At 38.2% G+C, this 18,834-nt stretch overlaps 3 protein-coding genes across 3 annotated transcripts in view; 1 reads left to right on the top strand and 2 right to left on the bottom strand.

Annotated features, from left to right (window-relative positions):
* Nucleotides 1-18,834, top strand: part of LOC125000974 (NACHT, LRR and PYD domains-containing protein 3-like) — a 196,079-nt gene that overhangs the window by 167,578 nt on the left and 9,667 nt on the right. The window lies entirely within an intron of this gene.
* The window catches only part of LOC125000993 (SLAIN motif-containing protein 1-like), a 43,554-nt gene continuing 27,569 nt past the window's right edge, over nucleotides 2,850-18,834 (bottom strand). The window contains exons 12-13 of the mRNA XM_047576861.1: nucleotides 3,589-3,651; nucleotides 2,850-3,111 (exon numbers count right to left, since the gene is read on the bottom strand). The gene's annotated coding sequence lies outside the window, so the exon portion shown is untranslated. The remainder of the gene's footprint in view (nucleotides 3,112-3,588; nucleotides 3,652-18,834) is intronic.
* Nucleotides 7,094-10,846, bottom strand: LOC125001031 (SLAIN motif-containing protein 1-like). Its single transcript, XM_047576944.1, has 4 exons — nucleotides 10,804-10,846; nucleotides 8,031-8,056; nucleotides 7,333-7,630; nucleotides 7,094-7,251 (listed from the first exon to the last, which is right to left on the bottom strand). Exons 1-4 carry the CDS (start codon nucleotides 10,827-10,829, stop codon nucleotides 7,176-7,178), a joined length of 426 nt encoding a protein of 141 aa, XP_047432900.1. The 5' UTR covers nucleotides 10,830-10,846; the 3' UTR covers nucleotides 7,094-7,175.

The raw sequence follows: 18,834 nt of genomic DNA, 5'->3' as shown, positions 1-18,834 counted from the left end.
TATTTTCCTGAGATTTTCACGTCCGAACCGTCAACTCCTGACTCAAATGACTGGGACGAGTCAGATGAACGACTGTTTCTCTGAAACCACTCAGGAGGTGAGGGCCGTCCTTCCTCTGGGTGAGGAGGACTTCCTTCAAGTCACTGTCTGACCTGGAGCTGAACACACAACCTCCAAAACTTCACCACCACACCTGAGAGACACGGTGGACGACACACAAACGTCCTTTTAAAGCCTCACACTGATGTTTTCACCACAAAACCACCAGTTTAACAACAGGGACAAAATATTAGGAACAAAAATAATCACTCTTTAGTTTGATAAAAAGATTTTATTTTACCATAAAAAACAACAAATCACATTTTAATACAGTTTCCTGTGAGGAGTCACTTTGGAAGAACATTTTATCATTTAATAAAAAATAACTGTGTCCACAGAAAGTGAGTCTTAGTTTCTCTGCTGTTTCTGAGGTGACTGTGCTGACCTGAAGTCAGAAGGTTTCTCTGTGAAGCTCATGATGAGACCAGCTCTGAGGAAAGGTTCAGGATGAGAAGGAGACCAAGTCAGACCACGACTCATCTTCAGTTTTCATCTGGAAACTCATCTGAAAAATAAAAAGAAGGACGACACGTCCTGGATTCACACGTGAAAAATGACTGAACTCAGTCTAAATGACGTGAACACACACAAACAAACTAGAGGAGGAGGTTCCATGTGGAGTCAACCTCAGACCTTCATCATTTGTTCCTGTTGAAAAGTTAAAGTATGTAATGGAAAGTCCAAAATATTAGAGACACTATTTATCTAATTATAGCTGCTTTTACAGAAGGAGCCTCAACATTTTAACTCATAGACCAACTCCTTCTACATTTTTCTTCTTATTTACACATAGATACGAACTAAATGTTCAAGTTTCTGTTGGACAAAACATTATATGTTTTCAGTTTTCTTTACATTTTTGCAGCAGATTTAAACAAAGCTCCACCTGATCTTAAAAATCACCCATGTTTCTATCATTTGAGATTATCAGTAACAGACTGAACTGACAGGTTTGTTTCTACAGTGAACACTTCAACAGTTTTGTGCATCAGATGCTTTAATTGTTGATACAAACACAGAAAAAAACGTCTTTAAATCAACATTTATTTTGTCAGTTAATTATTTTTCTAAATGTAGCTGGATTTGACCAGAGAGTCTCAAATGTCCGATTTGTCCTGAACGCAGCGGACTGATCATGAAGTGGAAACAGCTGAGCAGCAACACGTTGCCTCTGTCCGCGTGTTTCTTCCACGTTTCTCCAGTGAGTTGATCAACTGTGACTTAGTGGTGAACACTGAGACTGAGAGGAAGCAGCAGGTCAGTCTGCAGAGTCTGTTTTGACTCTTTAACCAGTGAATTGATGAGTCAGAGGCAGGAGGAGGCTCACTGCTCTGAAAACACACTCACCTGCGCAGGTGAACGCAGCCTGTTGATCAACACAAACACTGACACTAGACTAAAGGAGAGGAACCAGAGAAACGGTTTTACCTTCAGCAGCAGCAGGAGGAGGAGGAGGAGGATGAGTGATGAAGCTCAAATAAATCAGAGTTCCTCCTGATCCTGAACGATTTAATGAACCCAGAGGACAGGAAGTGTTTTTAAACTATCACCATCACTGCCCTCCAGTGGTCAGTGTCAGAAACTACAACTGTGCACATCCACTAACACTGATCCTCAAAGAGACTTTATGACTCATTTAGTGAGAAGAGAAAACCCAGTAGAGAAGGATGAGCTGGTGCTGAGGCTGGTGATATAGAAATCTAAGGACAAACTTCCTTTGGTTAAACTTTGTGAATAGCTCAGTGAGGTGAGACGTCCTAGTAACTCCTCCTTGTTCTTAGGTCCTAGGTTCAACTCTAGGCTACTGACTTCTTTCTGTTGTTGCTTCTGAGGGACGTGAACTATGAACACAACAACAAAAAGCTGCACATCCAGGTTGAAGAGTAGCTCCGTGAGATCAGCTGTGGTTCTGTCTCTCAGTCTGAAGCCAGTGGATCAAATCCAGAGCTCTGCTTTCTACATTTTATTCTCTAAGTGACAGAGGAAAAACTAAAATGCTTTTAAAGTTTAAAGCACTTCAAAGTCTCTGGGGTCGTGGCTCATGATGTTAAGTCTTTCCTCAGAGGTTCTGAAGGTTTGGGTTCAAGCCCTGGATGGTTCAGTCCATTTTAAATATTAATACCAAGATGAAAGACTGAAAAGATGTAAAAGTAGATGTGTTGTTGTCTCTGGTTCAGTGGCTCAAGTGGTTAGAGTCTTCCTCTAAGGACTGGGAGGTTGTTGGTTTGATCCTTGGACAGTTTACTTTTTATTTTATTGTCCAACATCCAGAGAAAAGACTAAAAAACCCTGATATAACCTGAACGCAGCAGCTTATCTCTGGTGGCCTAAGGTGTTAGGTCGGTTCATTAATGTTCTGGAGACATGTGTTCAATCCCCCATGAGAACTTTTAGATTTAATCAACCACAGAAACAAACAGATAAGCTCCAGGAAGAGCGAGAACATGCATGGTCAGATAGCTCAGGCTGGTAGAGGACTTCTTGGAGGTTCTGAAGACGTGGGTTCAACTCTTATCGCAGTCTATGAATTTTAGAGTCCAATACTCAAAGTAGAGACTGAAAAGCTCCACAAAAGACAACAAACATGTGGACAAACAGCTCAGACTGTTAGAAGAGTATATGGTGAGTGTGAAGTCATGGGTTCAAATCTTATGACAGTCGTGACTTTTGAAGATCAACACCCAAAGAAACAGATGGAAAATGTCAATGAAAGACTAGAAACCTGCAGTTAAATAGCTCAGAGAGTTGAATGAGTGGTTGAAACTTTTTAAGTCATGGGTTCAAATCTTATGACAGTCGTGACTTTTAAAGTCCAGGTTCCAAAGTGACGATGACAAAAGCGCTCAGAGAGAAGGTCCAAGTGTGAAGGGTTCTCGGTGGCGTGTGGTGGTTCAACCGCGGCTGGAAGTCGCAGGAGATTGGTTCGAATCCCACCTGTTGTCGGGGGCCTGGATCATCAGAGTGGGTCCTGTGGTAGCAGGCGCGGGGGGGGCCGTGTCCTCCCCGTGGTTTCTGAGAGGTAGAAGGACGGGGTTATGTCTCCCATAACTAAGAACAGCTGGAGTTTTACAGTGAGGGGGGAGGAGTCAGTGGTGAGGGGGAGGAGTCAGCAGAGAGGAGGAGCTAGTGGGTTAATTGGAGGAGTCAAATGAGAGGTGGGAGGAGCCAGGTGCAGTAGGGGAGGGGTTAGTGGGAGGAGCCAGGGCCAGTTGGGAGAGGTGTTAATGTAGGGGGAGGAGTCAGTCGAGAGGAGTGGCTAGTGGGTTCATGGGTGGAGTCAGTATGTGGTGGGAGGAGTCAGGGACAGTGTGGGAGGGGTTAGGCTTAGTGGGTGGAGTCAGTATAGGGGGAGGGATTCATGGGAGGAGTCTGCAGAGGGGGGAGGGCCTTCATCATCTCTTTGCCGCCACACGTGGAAAAGCTGTGGGGGTCCAGTACAAACATATCTGTCCCTTGGAGGGACAGATATAAATAATCTATATACGTTACCTGTAGCGCGAAGATCCTCCTCTTCACGTGAAGTCCTGGAAACCATCATGGCCACGTCTCCTCCTGGAGAGATTAGAACAAAACATGTTAGTCTACAATTATCAAACAGTCAAACAATATGACATAAAATAAATGTCAACTAGCAGCAGGAGTTACAAGTTACAAAAGCTCTAAATGATAATTTGATATACAATACCTTCAGGGTGTTCCTGAGAAGTTCCTGTTCTTCAGGTGAAGTCTTACAAACCATCATGGCCGTGTCTCCTCCTGATGTTCTGGAGTGATAGAAGTAGGAGGTTAGAACCAAACCAACAACATTTACTAATGTATACATTACTATTATTACTATTTTATTACTACCTGTTACTCTACTATTATACATTACAATTATTACTATTTTATTACTACCTGTTACTCTACTATCATAAAATAGTAATAGAATATATATAAAAAACTCTATGAGCAGGAGTTTTACTGTTACTGTTAATCTTGGATTATTGTGATTTGTTCTAATGACTCATGTTAAATGAGTTTTAATAGTAATGTAACATACTCTACCTATAGGCTGTTGTTGTTGTCTAGTTCCTGTTGTTTGGGTGAAACCATCATGGCCGTGTCTCCTCCTGATGTTCTGGAGTGATAGAAGTAGGAGGTTAGAACGAAACCAACAACATTTGCTAATGTCACTAGATTATTAGCATCTGTTACTGCCATGAATTAGTAAAAGTACAGTATGTGAGAAAAATGTCACAATACGTAATACCACTGTGGTCTGTGAGGGTTGAGGCCGTGTCCTCTCCCAATGTTCTGGAGTGATAGAAACTGGGGGTTAGAACAAAACCTAAAAGTGAGGCTGCAACAAAAACAGATGTTGAAGAAAGTTGTGACCTTTGACTCCATAGAGATATGGCAGGTGTAGGTTAGGTCATTTTAAAACTGTTTGAAATAGTAATGAATAGAAATGTTGGCTTATTTATGGGGGTCGAGATGCTGATGCTGCATTCAGGACAACTTGGGAAAATTGAGCTCTGAGTTGTCAAATGACTGCTTCACATCATTGTAAAGAGTTTTATTTATCATAAATCTTAATTAATAACCTTTAAACACAGAGGACCTTTCTTATGGAACAGTTTATCTAAAAGTTGTTTGTTTGTTTAAAAAACTATTGAAAATGTGACTCTCCAGTCAAGATTTGTAGCTTTTTAAATCATCTATATATATATATATATTCCATCCATTCCATTTCAGAAATGAAATGATGTAAAACACTTAATAGATTTGAAAATAGATTTAAAGATAATATTATTAGTCAATAATTATGAACAAAGGTGTATTGATGAACGTGTTATTGGTTTTTCTTTCCGTTTTATTTAAGGTAGTTGACAGAACTTTCTTATTGTAAGAATAAGCCTCTCAGTGGGAGGGGCCAGTAGAGGTGGTTGAACTGGTAGAGGAGGGAGGGGGGCATTCTGGCCTTTGTACTATAGTGGTTTCAATGGGCATCAATTCATTATTTTAATATATAAAAACGTTTTTGCCAACATACTGAACTTATACTGAACATGAAAATCAAAGTTAAAGAGACATGAAGTCAACTACTGCTGCTTGATTAAAGACTAAAGGTTTGTTGAGAGAATACCAGAGAATTCAAACGTTTAAACAAAACATCCCAACTTTAGTCTTTCATCATGGAGCAGTGTCTGTCTCTGTGTCTCTTTAGTTGTGTTTTCCTGTTGTTACTTGATTCTCATCATCACATTTCCAGCTGGTGGTGTTTTAGGGACAGAGGAACATGACGTCCTGGCCTTCTTCACTAAACTGGTTTTGGATGGTATCAATGGATTGAATGTTTTGTGAAATGATTTCACTGGTAAATGTCTGAGTTGAAGGATTTCAGGTGAACTCAGAGAAATAAACATTGACATTCAGTCTCATTCATTCACAGATTCAAATTACCCAAACGTTTGTTCCATGTGCTCCATCCACACCTGTCCAGGTAGGAGGCCAGACTGGCAAACAGGAAGTGGAAGATTCCAACTAGATTTAAAGAAGGGGGGGGGGGGGGGTGGACTGTACCAAGTGAGGTATCGTAGCAGGGGTGTTGATATATTTTTTATTTAATTTTATTATTATAGATTTTTTAGATGCCTGTAGGTAAAATATGGTGATGGAAACATGTTGTATTTTATTAATGATGAGAAGAATCCACGAGGTAACGCGGGATTGTTTCTAAACTATCATCATCACTGCCCTCCAGTGGTCACTATGAGGAACTACAACTGTCCACATCCAATAACACTGATACTCATTGACTGCAGCACTTTAGCTTAATATTTTATTAAACCTAGTCTGACATTTTTATTATTCACTGGTTAAATGAGCAACAACTCTCAGAGCCAGAGCTGAAAAAGAAGGAAGCTGAATTAAGTTAACAAAAAAAAAAATAAAAAAAAAATAAAAAACATTAGTTTATTTTCAAAGATTTTAAAACATGTCCCTGTTGTAGATTTCAAAGTCACAGACTCAAAAAGACGCCTTTATTTTAGAAGGTTTTATTTTATTTTCCCAAACTAACCAAGAGTTTTATTAGAATTTATTAAAACGTTTCACTCACTCAGTCATTCACAGTAACAAAAGTGGCAGGATTGTGTGAGAGGTGTCACGGTGACGGCCGTTTAAAAACACAAGTATTACAAACAAAGGGTGCTACATGACGCCGTGTGTGTGTGGAACTGTGAAACCTCCTGGGAAAAAAGAAAAAAAAATCCAAAAAACATTTCATAAACAGCCGCTTGAAGGTCAAATGCAAAACAAGTGCAAACATCAGTAAATAGAGAAGTATCAGGAAGTGTGTACAAAGTGCAACAAGAACAGTTATCGCTCAAACTATTTTTTTTTTTTTTAAGTGACACCGTGGTGAGACAGTTCTGTAAACACATTCAGATGTTTTTCATTTTGGTCGAGACGTACGGTTAAAATCCAATATTGCATCAATCGGTGGATACGCACACTTAATAATTAGCTTTGTACATGATCACATGCTTTAATATGGCGCTTGTAAAAATTAGACCAAATATGCCCAGACGTCGCGGGGAATGACTCCGTTTTAGCAGCATCGTTGGCGCTTGTTGCCACAGGGGAAAAAAAACACCTGATTAGTCAAAACTGTTTCGCTTGAAATAAATAAATATATAAATAAAATAAATAAACACAGTATGGTTAAAAACTGGCAGCCCTCTTTAGCGGGTTAAAATATTACCGGTACCCCACAGCCAGTTGTTTATTATTGCACGGTAAGAGCAACAGGGAGCAGCCCCCCCTCCCCTCCCCTCCCCTCTTGGCACGGTCCGAGCTCGTAGACATGAAATCCAGAAAAATAAACCCCCGAAGAAACTCTGCATAGAATTTGAGAGGTCAGTCCGCGTGTTCTGACGATTCTAATGCAGGGTCTCGGATTTATCAGTCGCTTTTTGGTCAAACCCCCCCACCCCCCCCCCCACCACCACCCCTCACTTCCTCTAAGGGAATCTGGATGTTGAGGTGTAGTGAGTCACCCCAGCCAGCGGGGCGCCACTTGCATCCCTTCATCAGTAGCAGCCGTCTCTCCAGGTGCTGTCACGGAGGGCACTGAGGGTGGACAAGCTCTTTGGAGGCGTCAGTAAACTGAAAGGAAGGAAAAGTTAAAGATTCAAACTTGAACGGCAGCCGTAGATAGTTATTTTTTTTTTTGTTTGTTTTTCTCACCTTCGTGCAGGCTGGGCCACCTTGCTGCGAGAGGCGGAGCCTATGGTCCCCACGAAGGAGGCGGGGCGTGGCAGGCTGCTGCGGGGGGTGGTCGGGGTGGAGTTGGTCTGTTTGCTCAGCGTGGGGATGCCACTGCCGCTGCCGCTGTTCAGGGACTGGAGGCTGGCGCATGTCGGCATGGAGGCCGAGCCCTTGATGGTGTGGCTGACGTAGGCGGTGGCCTTCAGCGGTTGCCGCGACAACGTGGAGAAGTTCCCCACGCTCTGGACCCTGTTCTGGAGCTGGCCTGGGGAGGGGACTGGAGCGTAGATAGAAAAATGATTAGACGCTGAATATTGAATTGACATTTCAAATAATAATTATGGATCGACCGATAAGGATTTTTGTTTGTTTTTTTAGGGCCGATACATTTTCCGATTCCGATACGATTTTTTTTTTTTTATACATGCTCCCGATTTTTCAGAGCCGATACTGTTTTTTTCTCCCTCCATTTACATGATAAAAATTACACAATGATAACAAAGTCTCAATTTAACCAAAAACATTGAAACATTTATTGAACTCCTATTAAATATTTAACGCTCTTATGCATAAAAAATAAAAAAAATAAACGGGTAAAAAGAAGTAGAGCACAAGCAGGGGCGATTCTGAAAAATAAAATAAATAACCAAAAATCTCTTAAACCAATAGGGTCTTACTTGAGGACTGCAGTCGGTTCAGGCCGCTGGACGAATCAAAACTCTTGTTACTTGACTTGTTAACCCGCCATCCACCATTCCCTCCGAAATGTTGTCCTCAGAAAAATGTGATCAATGTGCTTCTTTCTTTAAAAACAAAATCATTACTATCAGACAAAACATTAGTTCCCTAAGATCAGACTCGGAAAAATGAATCTTAAATCTTTGCACTGGTTCCTGTTAGAACAAGAATCAATTTCAAAATACTGCTCCTGGTTAATAAAGCACCTCAGTACATCACAGATATGCTCATCACTTACACCCCAGCAAGAACACTTCAGTCAACAGGCAGTGGCCATTTACTCGTCCCTCGCACCAGATCCAAAGAAGGGGAGGCAGCTTTTAGTGGATATGCTCCACAAAAATGGAACTTGCCTGACACAGTCAGACATCCACATCAGTAGCCATCTTTAAAAACAGATCAAAAACCAAACAGATTTTTATGTAACTGTTTGTATTGTAACTATGTTTACCTCTTGTAAAGCACATGGAGTCTGCCCTGTGCATGAAATGCGCTTCATAAATAAAACTGAATTGAATTGATATAAACTTGATATAAAACTTAAAAGTGAGGCTGCAACAAAAACAAATGTTGAAGAAAGTTGTGACCTTTGACTCCATAGAGATGTGGCAGGTGTAGGTTAGGTCATTTTAAAACTGTTTGAAATAGTAATGATTAGAAATGTTGCTTTATTTATGGGGGTCGAGATGCTGATGCTGGGAAACTTGGGAAAATTGAGCTCTGAGTTGTCAAATTCAGAAATGACTGCTTCTAAAATAAAAATAAAAATAGCGTCTGCACATATTTAAATGTTGAACAAACAGTGACAATAAACCAAACCTATTTTTGTCGAGTTAACCTGAAACATGAACGTTATGATATCAGAAGTCTGAAATTTCCGAGTTGGAATGTACAATTAACGAATTTTCCCGAAGGCATCATCTCATTTTTCCATCGAAGTCACTGATGTCAGAAAGATGGAGAATAAATTTATGAAGCTACGAGAATGTGTCCTAACTACAAACAAAGACCTTATTAATAATAATAATAATAATAATAATAATAATAATAATAATAATAATAATAATAATAATAATAATAAAAAATGTGAGGATTTAAATGGTTAAACTACTAATGAAATAAATGAAATAGTTGAGGCTGTATGGGGTGGGGATTATTACCATCTGTTCCTCTACTATTAGAAAAGAAAGAAAGAAGAAGTCTATTACTTTCAGATCCACAGGTATCAGTAAACCAGGAAACATTTTATTAAAGTGAAGCTGAAACTAAATCAAACCTTGAAGGAAGTTTTTCCAACATCACTTTGACCTTTGACCTGTTTTAACTTGTAGTTTCATTTATCTTTATTTATTTATTTAACAACTTTTCTCAACAGGATTAAATTTATCCAGAAGAAATGTTTAGAATGTTTAGTTTTTCCAAGAATAATGATTCTTCTCCTCCTCTATTTAGAAAATTTAACTCCAAACCTGTTTATTAATAAGTTTGTTCTTCTTTCTCCTAATTTGTCGTTCACTTTTCATACTTTTTTTCAGTTTTCCTCAGACATTCATTCACATCATTGTAAAGAGTTTTATTTACCATAAATCTTAATTAATAACCTTTAAACACAGAGGACCTTTCTTATGGAACAGTTTATCTAAAAGTTGTTTGTTTGTTTAAAAACTATTGAAAATGTGACTCTCCAGTCAAGATTTGTAGCTTTTTAAATCATCTATATATTTTATTTAATGTTATTTTATAGATAAAGAATTGTTGTTCTTTACTTTTTAATATATTATTTGTAGTTTAATTTTACTTTCCATGTGTAGATACATTTTGCTTTACATAGGGAGGTGTTTCATTCGTCTTTCTTGGCTTCCATCTCTCCTGAACAACTATTAACTATTTTTATACCATTTTAATGTTTTCTGTCTTTAATGTGCAAATAAACAAATTAAATCAATGCAACAGAAAAAAGATGTGTAACATTAAAAGGTGTAAATTTATGAAACAACTGAGAAACAGAAATGAAATGATGTAAAACACTTAATAGATTTGAAAATAGATTTAAAGATAATATTATTAGTCAATAATTATGAACAAAGGTGTATTGATGAACGTGTTATTGGTTTTTCTTTCCGTTTTATTTAAGGTAGTTGACAGAACTTTCTTATTGTCAGAATAAGCCTCTCAGTGGGAGGGGCCAGTAGAGGTGGTTGGACTGGTAGAGGAGGGAGGGGGGCATTCTGGCCTTTGTACTATAATGGTTTCAATGAGTATCAATCAATTATTTTAATATATAAAACGTTTTGCCAACATACTGAACTTATACTTAAGATGAAAATCAAAGTTAAAGAGACATGAAGTCAACTACTGCTGCTTGATTAAAGACTAAAGGTTTGTTGAGAGAATACCAGAGAATTCAAACGTTAAAAAAAACATCCCAACTTTAGTCTTTCATCATGGAGCAGTGTCTGTCTCTGTGTCTCTTTAGTTGTGTTTTCCTGTTGTTACTTGATTCTCATCATCACATTTCCAGCTGGTGGTGTTTTAGGGACAGAGGAACATGACGTCCTGGCCTTCTTCACTAAACTGGTTTGGATGGTATCAATGGATTTGAATGTTTTGTGAAATGATTTCACTGGTAAATGTCTGAGTTGAATGTTTTCAGGTGAACTCAGAGAAATAAACATTCACATTCAGTCTCATTCATTCACAGATTCAAATTACCCAAATGTTTGTTCCATGTGCTCCATCCACACCTGTCCAGGTAGGAGGCCAGACTGGCAAACAGGAAGTGGACGATTCCAACTAGATTTAAGGAAGGGGGAGGTGGACTGTACCAAGTGAGGTATTGTAGCAGGGGTGTTGGACATTACATGCATTCACACAGTTTATATTCATTAATTGATGATCATTTCCTACTTGCTGATGACAATGTCAATCAGTATTTGATCGTATGTGAAATCAAAGAAGAATCCAAGATAATAAAATCTGGTTAAATATTTTATACCTTATCTCCCTCAAAGGATTGAGAGGTTATTGGTTTGATCCTTGGCAAGTTGTAGAAGTTGTTGATATTTAACAGCAAGAGACACTTAAATTATTATGGGTTAATTTGTGACTTGAAGCCGACAGGTCCTGGATCTCTCTGCAGTGGTATCAGTGGAGGGTTATGCGCGACAGGATCAGCTAATAATTTACATTTAAGTAAAGTTACAACCATAAATGAATAAATAAATAAATAAATGTATTGCCAGTCTCTAAACACAGACCAGTAAAGCCTTTTATCGCCCTCTTGTGGCCATAAAGTGTAACTACAGTGCAAAATAATTTTCGCACAGCATCAAATATCTCCTTTATTTCAATGATTACTTTAGTCGTGCATCGCTGTCACTTGTATTTATCTTGATGGTAGCGGATTAAATTTGCTAAACGGGAACATGTAACGTTAAGTAGCAGAAGTGTTACAGCTTCAGTCTGTTATTATGAGGCTTATTTTATATGATGCGAAGCCATGAGAAGAATGCGAATTGTATTTAACAGTTGTAGACACCGTTAACTCGAGGGCTCAATACTGTGAAATGATAAAATATCCGCTGTAATTAGCGCTAGTTAGCCTAGCCTAGCTTGGGGTACTCACTCGCTCTGGTTATTTTTGTGTGGACTCACATACAGACAACGAGTGTCGCTGCCCTCTAGTGGACAGACACTGTCATTACACTTGAAGTGTTAAGCTCACAGTAATGCATACGATTAGTGCTTCCGGTTAACAAAATAAAACTAAAAGCTAAAAAACTCTTGGAAGAAGGACTGTTATTATTTTTACATTACATTTACATATTTAAAATAAAATGCTGTTAAAATATATGCGCTTGATATAAATAATAAATAATGAACTCCAGTGCAGAAAGAGTATAGAAATGAATTATGATTATGTATATTTATTTATGTTTATCACTTTAAAACACTTAAATATACTTGATGTACAGATGTAAAGATAAAACAACTGCGTGTGTAATTTGTATCTTTTTGTGTGAGTCTATAAATGTGCATTTATTAATTAACTGCAGATGTGTTCATTGAACACTGCGTCCAAAACGCCTTGAGCATCCTGACTGTAGAGGCTGAGAACGTTAAAATAATATTTTCTCATCTTTGGTCTCTGATTGGTTTGTGATCAATGCATCGGTTTATATCAGTGGTGCATAATATAAACCTTATGTTTTACTTTATTTGGCATTTTTATTGAGCATGTATTTCCATGTCAAAGTTTCTCTTAGCCACATCCTATGATTAGGAAAATATAAATAAATTCTCCTAAATTCTTCAGTGATAATTCAGGTCAAAAGGCTGAATAATATTAAATTGAGAAGGCCCTCTTGTGGCCATAAAGTAACTACATTACAATTAGTGTAAAGTCAGACAAACTGCATATAGCTTTCACTTCCGGTTAAAATAATATTTAAAAAAATAAAACAACACGTTATTTTTCATTATTATTTTATTATCTTACAGAATATCATGCTATATGCAAAAAGGAGTAAACTAAGTGGACAGAAACTGTCATTACACTTGAAGTGTTAAATTACATAAGGGTAGTTCTTCCGGTTTTTAAAATAGAAAATATTCCAAACATATTTGTACTTGAAAATAAATAATATTTCAACTATAAACTACAGTGTAGAAAGACTGTGGAAATTAATTATTATTAAATTAGATTTTTAGTATTACATTATTATGCCACGAAATTGGTGTTCCCTTGATGTACAGATGTAAAGATATAGATTGTGTGTGTAATTTGCATCTTTCTGTGTGAGTTTTTAAATGCGCATTTATTACAGATTGTGCTCATTGAACACTGCCTTGAGTTATTGTTTTCATGTATTTGCATGGAAGATGTTTAAATGAGCATCTAGAATCTGAGGTTTTATTGTATTTTCCCCACAGATTTTTGGGGAATAAATTATACGTAATAACTGTGTGAAAGTGAAAGACTTTTTTGCTCAGGCAATAACTGTACCACCAAACTCGATGATCATTGTATCTCTAATCTGTTCATGTGTCATGCGTCAACATATTGTTGTCAGGAGACAGACAGTAGAGAGGCTGGAGGAGATGGAGGAGGAGGAGAAGCTGAAGGAGAGGCAGGAAATTCACAGGTGAGGTCAAATAATTATGTGTATGTTAGTCTCGAGATTCATCACTGTGACAAATGTCAGTGTGATGATGATCTGAATAAGAACCAGTGGACACTAATCTGCTTGTTCAAAGGTTCAGATGTTGCTTCATTTCTATCCTCAGGGTTTTCTTCTCCTTATGTACTCGGATATGAATGAAACATGTCCATTACTCACTGTGTTTTTCTGACTATGATCATTTGCTTGATCTACTTTACATCATGTGAAATCATGTTTACAAATGCAAAAGAAACATCAACTTTCAGGAGTGCTGCCTTGGAGAATTTGTGTGTCTCCCCACCAATGTCACAATCAAACCTACTCCCTTGGTTTCATATATTTGTTTTCTTTATTGAAACTGTCAGGTGATATGTTTGCGTGTGTCCACAAACTTTGGAAGTTGTCAAGAAAATGCACATAGTAAAAGTAAAAATGTGATAATCTTTGATATTTCTTTTGGTACAAACACCATTAAAAATGTGAAAACAAACAACTCAGTCATTGTCATTGACAACACTGCAGTGAAAGTATTATTGGATGTGGACAGTTGTAGTTACTGACAGTGACAACTAGAGGCCAGTGATCGTGACAGTTTCTGGATTCGTCTGTTCCTAATGTTTTGACGTATTTTCTACCACTGTATCTACCTGTCACTGACTGTCATGTTGTCAACTCTCTTGCAGTTCACTGTTTCACCACCAAATCCGATCAATAACCTAAATATTTATGAATGAAAAGCATCATAAATGAGTTTTTTAGATATAACACTGCAGACTGTGTTTTACTACAACATAGAAACTATCAGACGAGTGTTTCCAGAAGCCGTCAGTCAACATTATGTCTGTATATAATGAGGAGGAACAAACTGAATCCTTCACAGCAGACAGCTTAGTTACACTGAGGATTTATTCACATCATTTACTTTAGTAAAATACTCCAGTCCTGCACTGACAATCTGTGTTAACAAGAAAATGAACTTAAAGTATTAAAAGCAAAAAATATTCACTGTGAAATATTATTATAATTATCAGCATTAATGTTTCATCTTCATAATTATTATTATTAAACTCCTCAAACTGAAACCTGAACACATGATACAGAAGATTATGAATCAAGAACAGACATGTTGATGGATAAACCTGTCTAACATGTTCTGTCTCTGTCTGCAGGTAAAAACCTGCCTCATTCCAGGAAGTAACTCACCTGTTCAGTGTTCAGGTTGGAGTGGAGTCTTCTTCATCTCTCTGGTTAAATAAACTGTAAGTTTGATTTGTTTAAAGCTTTAACTTTGTCTTCAGTAACTTTAATGTTTGTTTCTGCTCTGTAATGTTTGTAGAAGATGTTCACTTCTTATTTCATTATTAAGTTTGTGTCACTCTGTTTGAAGATCAGTCTACATTATTATTAGATTAATGATTCACTGGAATCAAACAGTATGATGATCAGATTAAATTAAATTATTAAATCTTCATTAATCTGGATCCAGCCTCAGATTTAAGTCTGAAGTTATTTTCACTTTCACCACCGTTGTGTCACAGATATTTTTCTTTGTGTAAACTCCGTTTATAATGTTTAACTCTTTAACATCAGTTTAGTTTCAGCAGAATAACTTTAGAAATAGTTCATGGTGACAGAGACGGAGCTGAAAACATAAAGTATACGAAGGAGGCGACTATAAATCTATCTGCCATTTTGTGTGTGTGTGTGTGTGTGTGTGTGTGTGTGTGTGTGTGTGTGTGTGTGTGTGTGTGTGTGTGTGTGTGTGTGTGTGTGTGTGACCAACTCGGGAGTGCGCTTTAATGCGCTTTAATGCGCTTTTGTACGGACGTCACTCTGCTTCAGTTTAATCTAGTTTAGATAATTTATTAGTCATGATAACAACGTGTTTCCCCGATAACATTTCTGATGAAGAACCTTCTTAAAATTCACCAGAATATTATTTGACATGATCTGAAATATTTTCTAAACAGAGCAGAAGATGAACAGATGAACTAGTCGACATCTTACTGCTGCGTTCAGGGAAAATGGGACATTTAATCTTTCTGCTGCTGAATCCTTCAGCTTGGACTGTTCCTAATAATCTGTCCTCCCAGTAATGAGCATGAGGACAGTTTCTCCATTGGGACATTTGATGACTCACAAAAGAGGAAAAGAAGGGATTTGTTTTTCTATCACTGTAGCTTCATGTCATGTTGGGTTTCTTACAGTTCACTGTTTCAGCACTAAATCCCATCAGTGACCTGTTTGATCTGGAGTCAGTCACTGAATATTTATGAAGGAAAGGCGTCATAATGTGTTTAAATATAATACTGCAGATTGTCTTTTCCTACAACATAGAAACTATCAGACGAGTGTTTCCAGAAGGCTTCAATTAACATCATCTATTTATGTGATCATAACTGCAGCTTTAATGAAATGTTAATCTCTAGTTTGAATAATGTGAGAAGCTTCATACTGTCCATGACTACAGCATCAACACTACATGAAGTCTTGTTGGAGTTTCATTCAGTGATGACTATAGGTCCTGTTAACCAAGCGTCTTTCAGACTGATGTATTTATTCTCTCTGTCCTCTGTTGATGATCAAATACACATTTAGCATTTAGTTCCTGAGTTTAGATGTTGATCTTTTAATGTTAGAGCTGAAAACCTGGTATCAGAAGTATTAATATTCTGACCTTTACACCTGTAGCCACCACACTGATCACATGTCAACCATCTCAGTGGTTCATCCTCTTAAGTTTGTTTTATTTATGTCTTTATTTCTATAAAGATCTCATAACCAGAGAGCATACAGGATCAGAAACCTTTTACCACTGTTGAACTGCTTTGAGCAGACTGGAAGTTTGTTTAAATTCACAGACTCTGATCACGATATAAATATGAATTTATTGCATTTTTCCCACAGTGCATCTCTGCAGTCTATAACAGTGATGGTTATAGTTTGTGGATTTTAATCATTTTTATGAGAAGCTCAGTGTGTTTGCACTCTTACTGGAGACACATAGACAAAGATTCAGAAATCTGAAACAGTCACATCATTAAACACATGTTGATTTTGCTGGAGAATAAAGTCGACTTATTGACAGATGTGTTCAGTGAGTAAAAGTAATAACTTTGCTTTGATGGTAGAGTCACTGTCTGACTTCATCCACTGACACTGATATGAATCAGAAAATAAGAACCAGTCACTGGAGAAGCAGCTGATGTTTTTACAGCAGAAATGATGTCAAGGATTTGATGTTCAGGTGAATGATTTGTGTTTCCTCTGCAGATGAAGGTAGAAAGTGTGTGTGAGCTGATGTGAATCCAGCAAAATGGATCAGTGTGAGGACAGAGAGGAGGGAGTCCCTCCCTCTAAAACCACTCTGAGTGGAGAACATGTGAACCAGGCCAAAGACCAGAGGTGAGATGAACATTTATAACTTGTCTATGACTCTTCGCCATATCAGAGTTCAACTCTATCATCACTGTGCACTTAAATGTTTGTGTGTTGAAGAACAAAGCAGCAGCACAGACCAGACTCTGCTGGACCTGAACCTGGACCTGGACCCAGCTGTGTGTCTCTGAGGAGTGATCGGTCAAATGATAGAGTCTTGAATTTTAAAAGAGAAGAATCATCTGCTGTGAAGAAGTAAGACATAAGTGACTTTAAAGTGAAACTACATTCAACATCACAGTCTGGGATTTTGTGTAGTTAATTTGTGAATTCAGAGTCTGACACTAAGTTTTTGTATGTGATTAATGTCCTTCAAAGTTTGCTGGCCTTTGACTCATTTATTCCTTTTAAAAGCTGAAAACAGTCAACTTCTCTCTGTCTACCAGGATCCACCAGAAACCAGACTCATCTCAACCTCAGCCTGAACCCAGCTGTGTGTCTATGAGGAGTGATCGGTCGAAGGAGGATTTAACTGACTTTAAAGGACAAAATCCATCTGCTCTAAATAAGTAAGATATAAGTACAACAGGTCGTCTGTGTCTGGCATTTAAAGCTAGACAGAAACTGTTCAGGAAGCTTTAATTTTGTCCACCTGGGGAAGTGATACTGGTGTTTGGAAACAGATGGAAACCATTTTCTGTCTGAACGATGAAGAACTCTGTTGTTAAAGAGACATTGTATAGAAAAGATCTGAGAAGATCAGTTCTTATGTGCAAATATACGTAACTGAAATGTGGACTTTCTGTGATCCTCAGTCATCAGGTTTAGAATTAATCTTTTGTTTTCATGTCTTTATTATTGTCACAGTAGAGTTTGTTCTGATCAGGACGATCATCACAGAACAATCTTTAACTCTCTGTTGTTTCTGTTTCTGTCCAGAGTGAAGCAGCAGAGTTTAAATGTTCTCAGTGATCAGTCTGTTCATCAGCATCAAACACAGCAGGACTCCATATTTAAGGTCTGTACATGGACAACAACTACTTTCCATCATCTCCATGCTGCTCTTTGTAGACCAGTGGACTGTCAGTCTGTCCAACATGGATCTGATGTTTGTCTCCATGATTTCAGTCTGGTTGTCATTCACACAGTTTTCTGTTCCAGCTGCTGGAGGACAACATTGTCACTTTTGTGAAGAAGGAACTGAAGAAGATTCAGAGGGATCTGAGTCCAGATTACCCAGAATGCTTAGAGAGTCAGAGGGAGGATGAGGAGGTGTTGGAGGGTGAGGATGAAGAGCAGAGGAGGAGCAGCAGAGAGGCATTTGTGAAGATTGCACTGAACTTCCTGAGGAGAATGAAGCAGGAGGAGCTGGCTGATCGTCTGGAGAGAAGTAAGAGGATTTCTATGAACATTGAAGCTGATGAATAAATTAAACATTTACTAATGTCTCAAGAGATGGAACAAGATACAATATAGTCACTCATTCTTTCAAGGAATTAAATGTTGTAAATTTATTCACTGATCTTATTTGTTGTTCGTTCCTTCAGAACATTTTGCTGCAGTTTGTCAACGTGAACTTAAATCTAGTCTGAAGGAGAAGTTCCAGTGTGTGTTTGAGGGGATTGCTAAAGCAGGAAACTCAACTCTTCTGAATGAGATCTACACAGAGCTCTACATCACAGAGGGAGAGACTACAGAGGTCAATGATGAACATGAGGTCAGATGGATTGAAACAGCATCCAGGAAACTAGACAGACCAGAAACAACCATCAGACCAGAAGACATCTTTAAAGCCTCACCTGGAAGACAGAAACCAATCAGAAGAGTGATGACAACGGGAGTGGCTGGCATTGGGAAAACAGTCTTAACACAGAAGTTCACTCTGGACTGGGCTGAAGACAAAGCCAACCAGGACATCCACTTCACATTTCCATTGACTTTCAGAGAGCTGAATGTGTTGAAAGAGAGAAAGTTCAGCTTGGTGGAACTTGTTCATCACTTCTTCACTGAAACCAAAGAAGCAGGAATCTGCAGCTTTGAAGAGTTCCAGGTTGTGTTCATCTTTGACGGTCTGGATGAGTGTCGACTTCCTCTGGACTTCCACAACACTGAGATCCTGACTGATGTTACAGAGTCCACCTCAGTGGATGTGCTGCTGACAAACCTCATCAGGGGGAAACTGCTTCCCTCTGCTCGCCTCTGG

Source organism: Mugil cephalus, chromosome 23 (assembly GCF_022458985.1).
Source record: "Mugil cephalus isolate CIBA_MC_2020 chromosome 23, CIBA_Mcephalus_1.1, whole genome shotgun sequence".
Taxonomy (NCBI): Eukaryota; Metazoa; Chordata; class Actinopteri; order Mugiliformes; family Mugilidae; genus Mugil; species Mugil cephalus.
The sequence above is the reverse complement of the archived record's forward strand: the minus strand, read 5'-3'. Positions and strand labels throughout refer to the sequence as shown.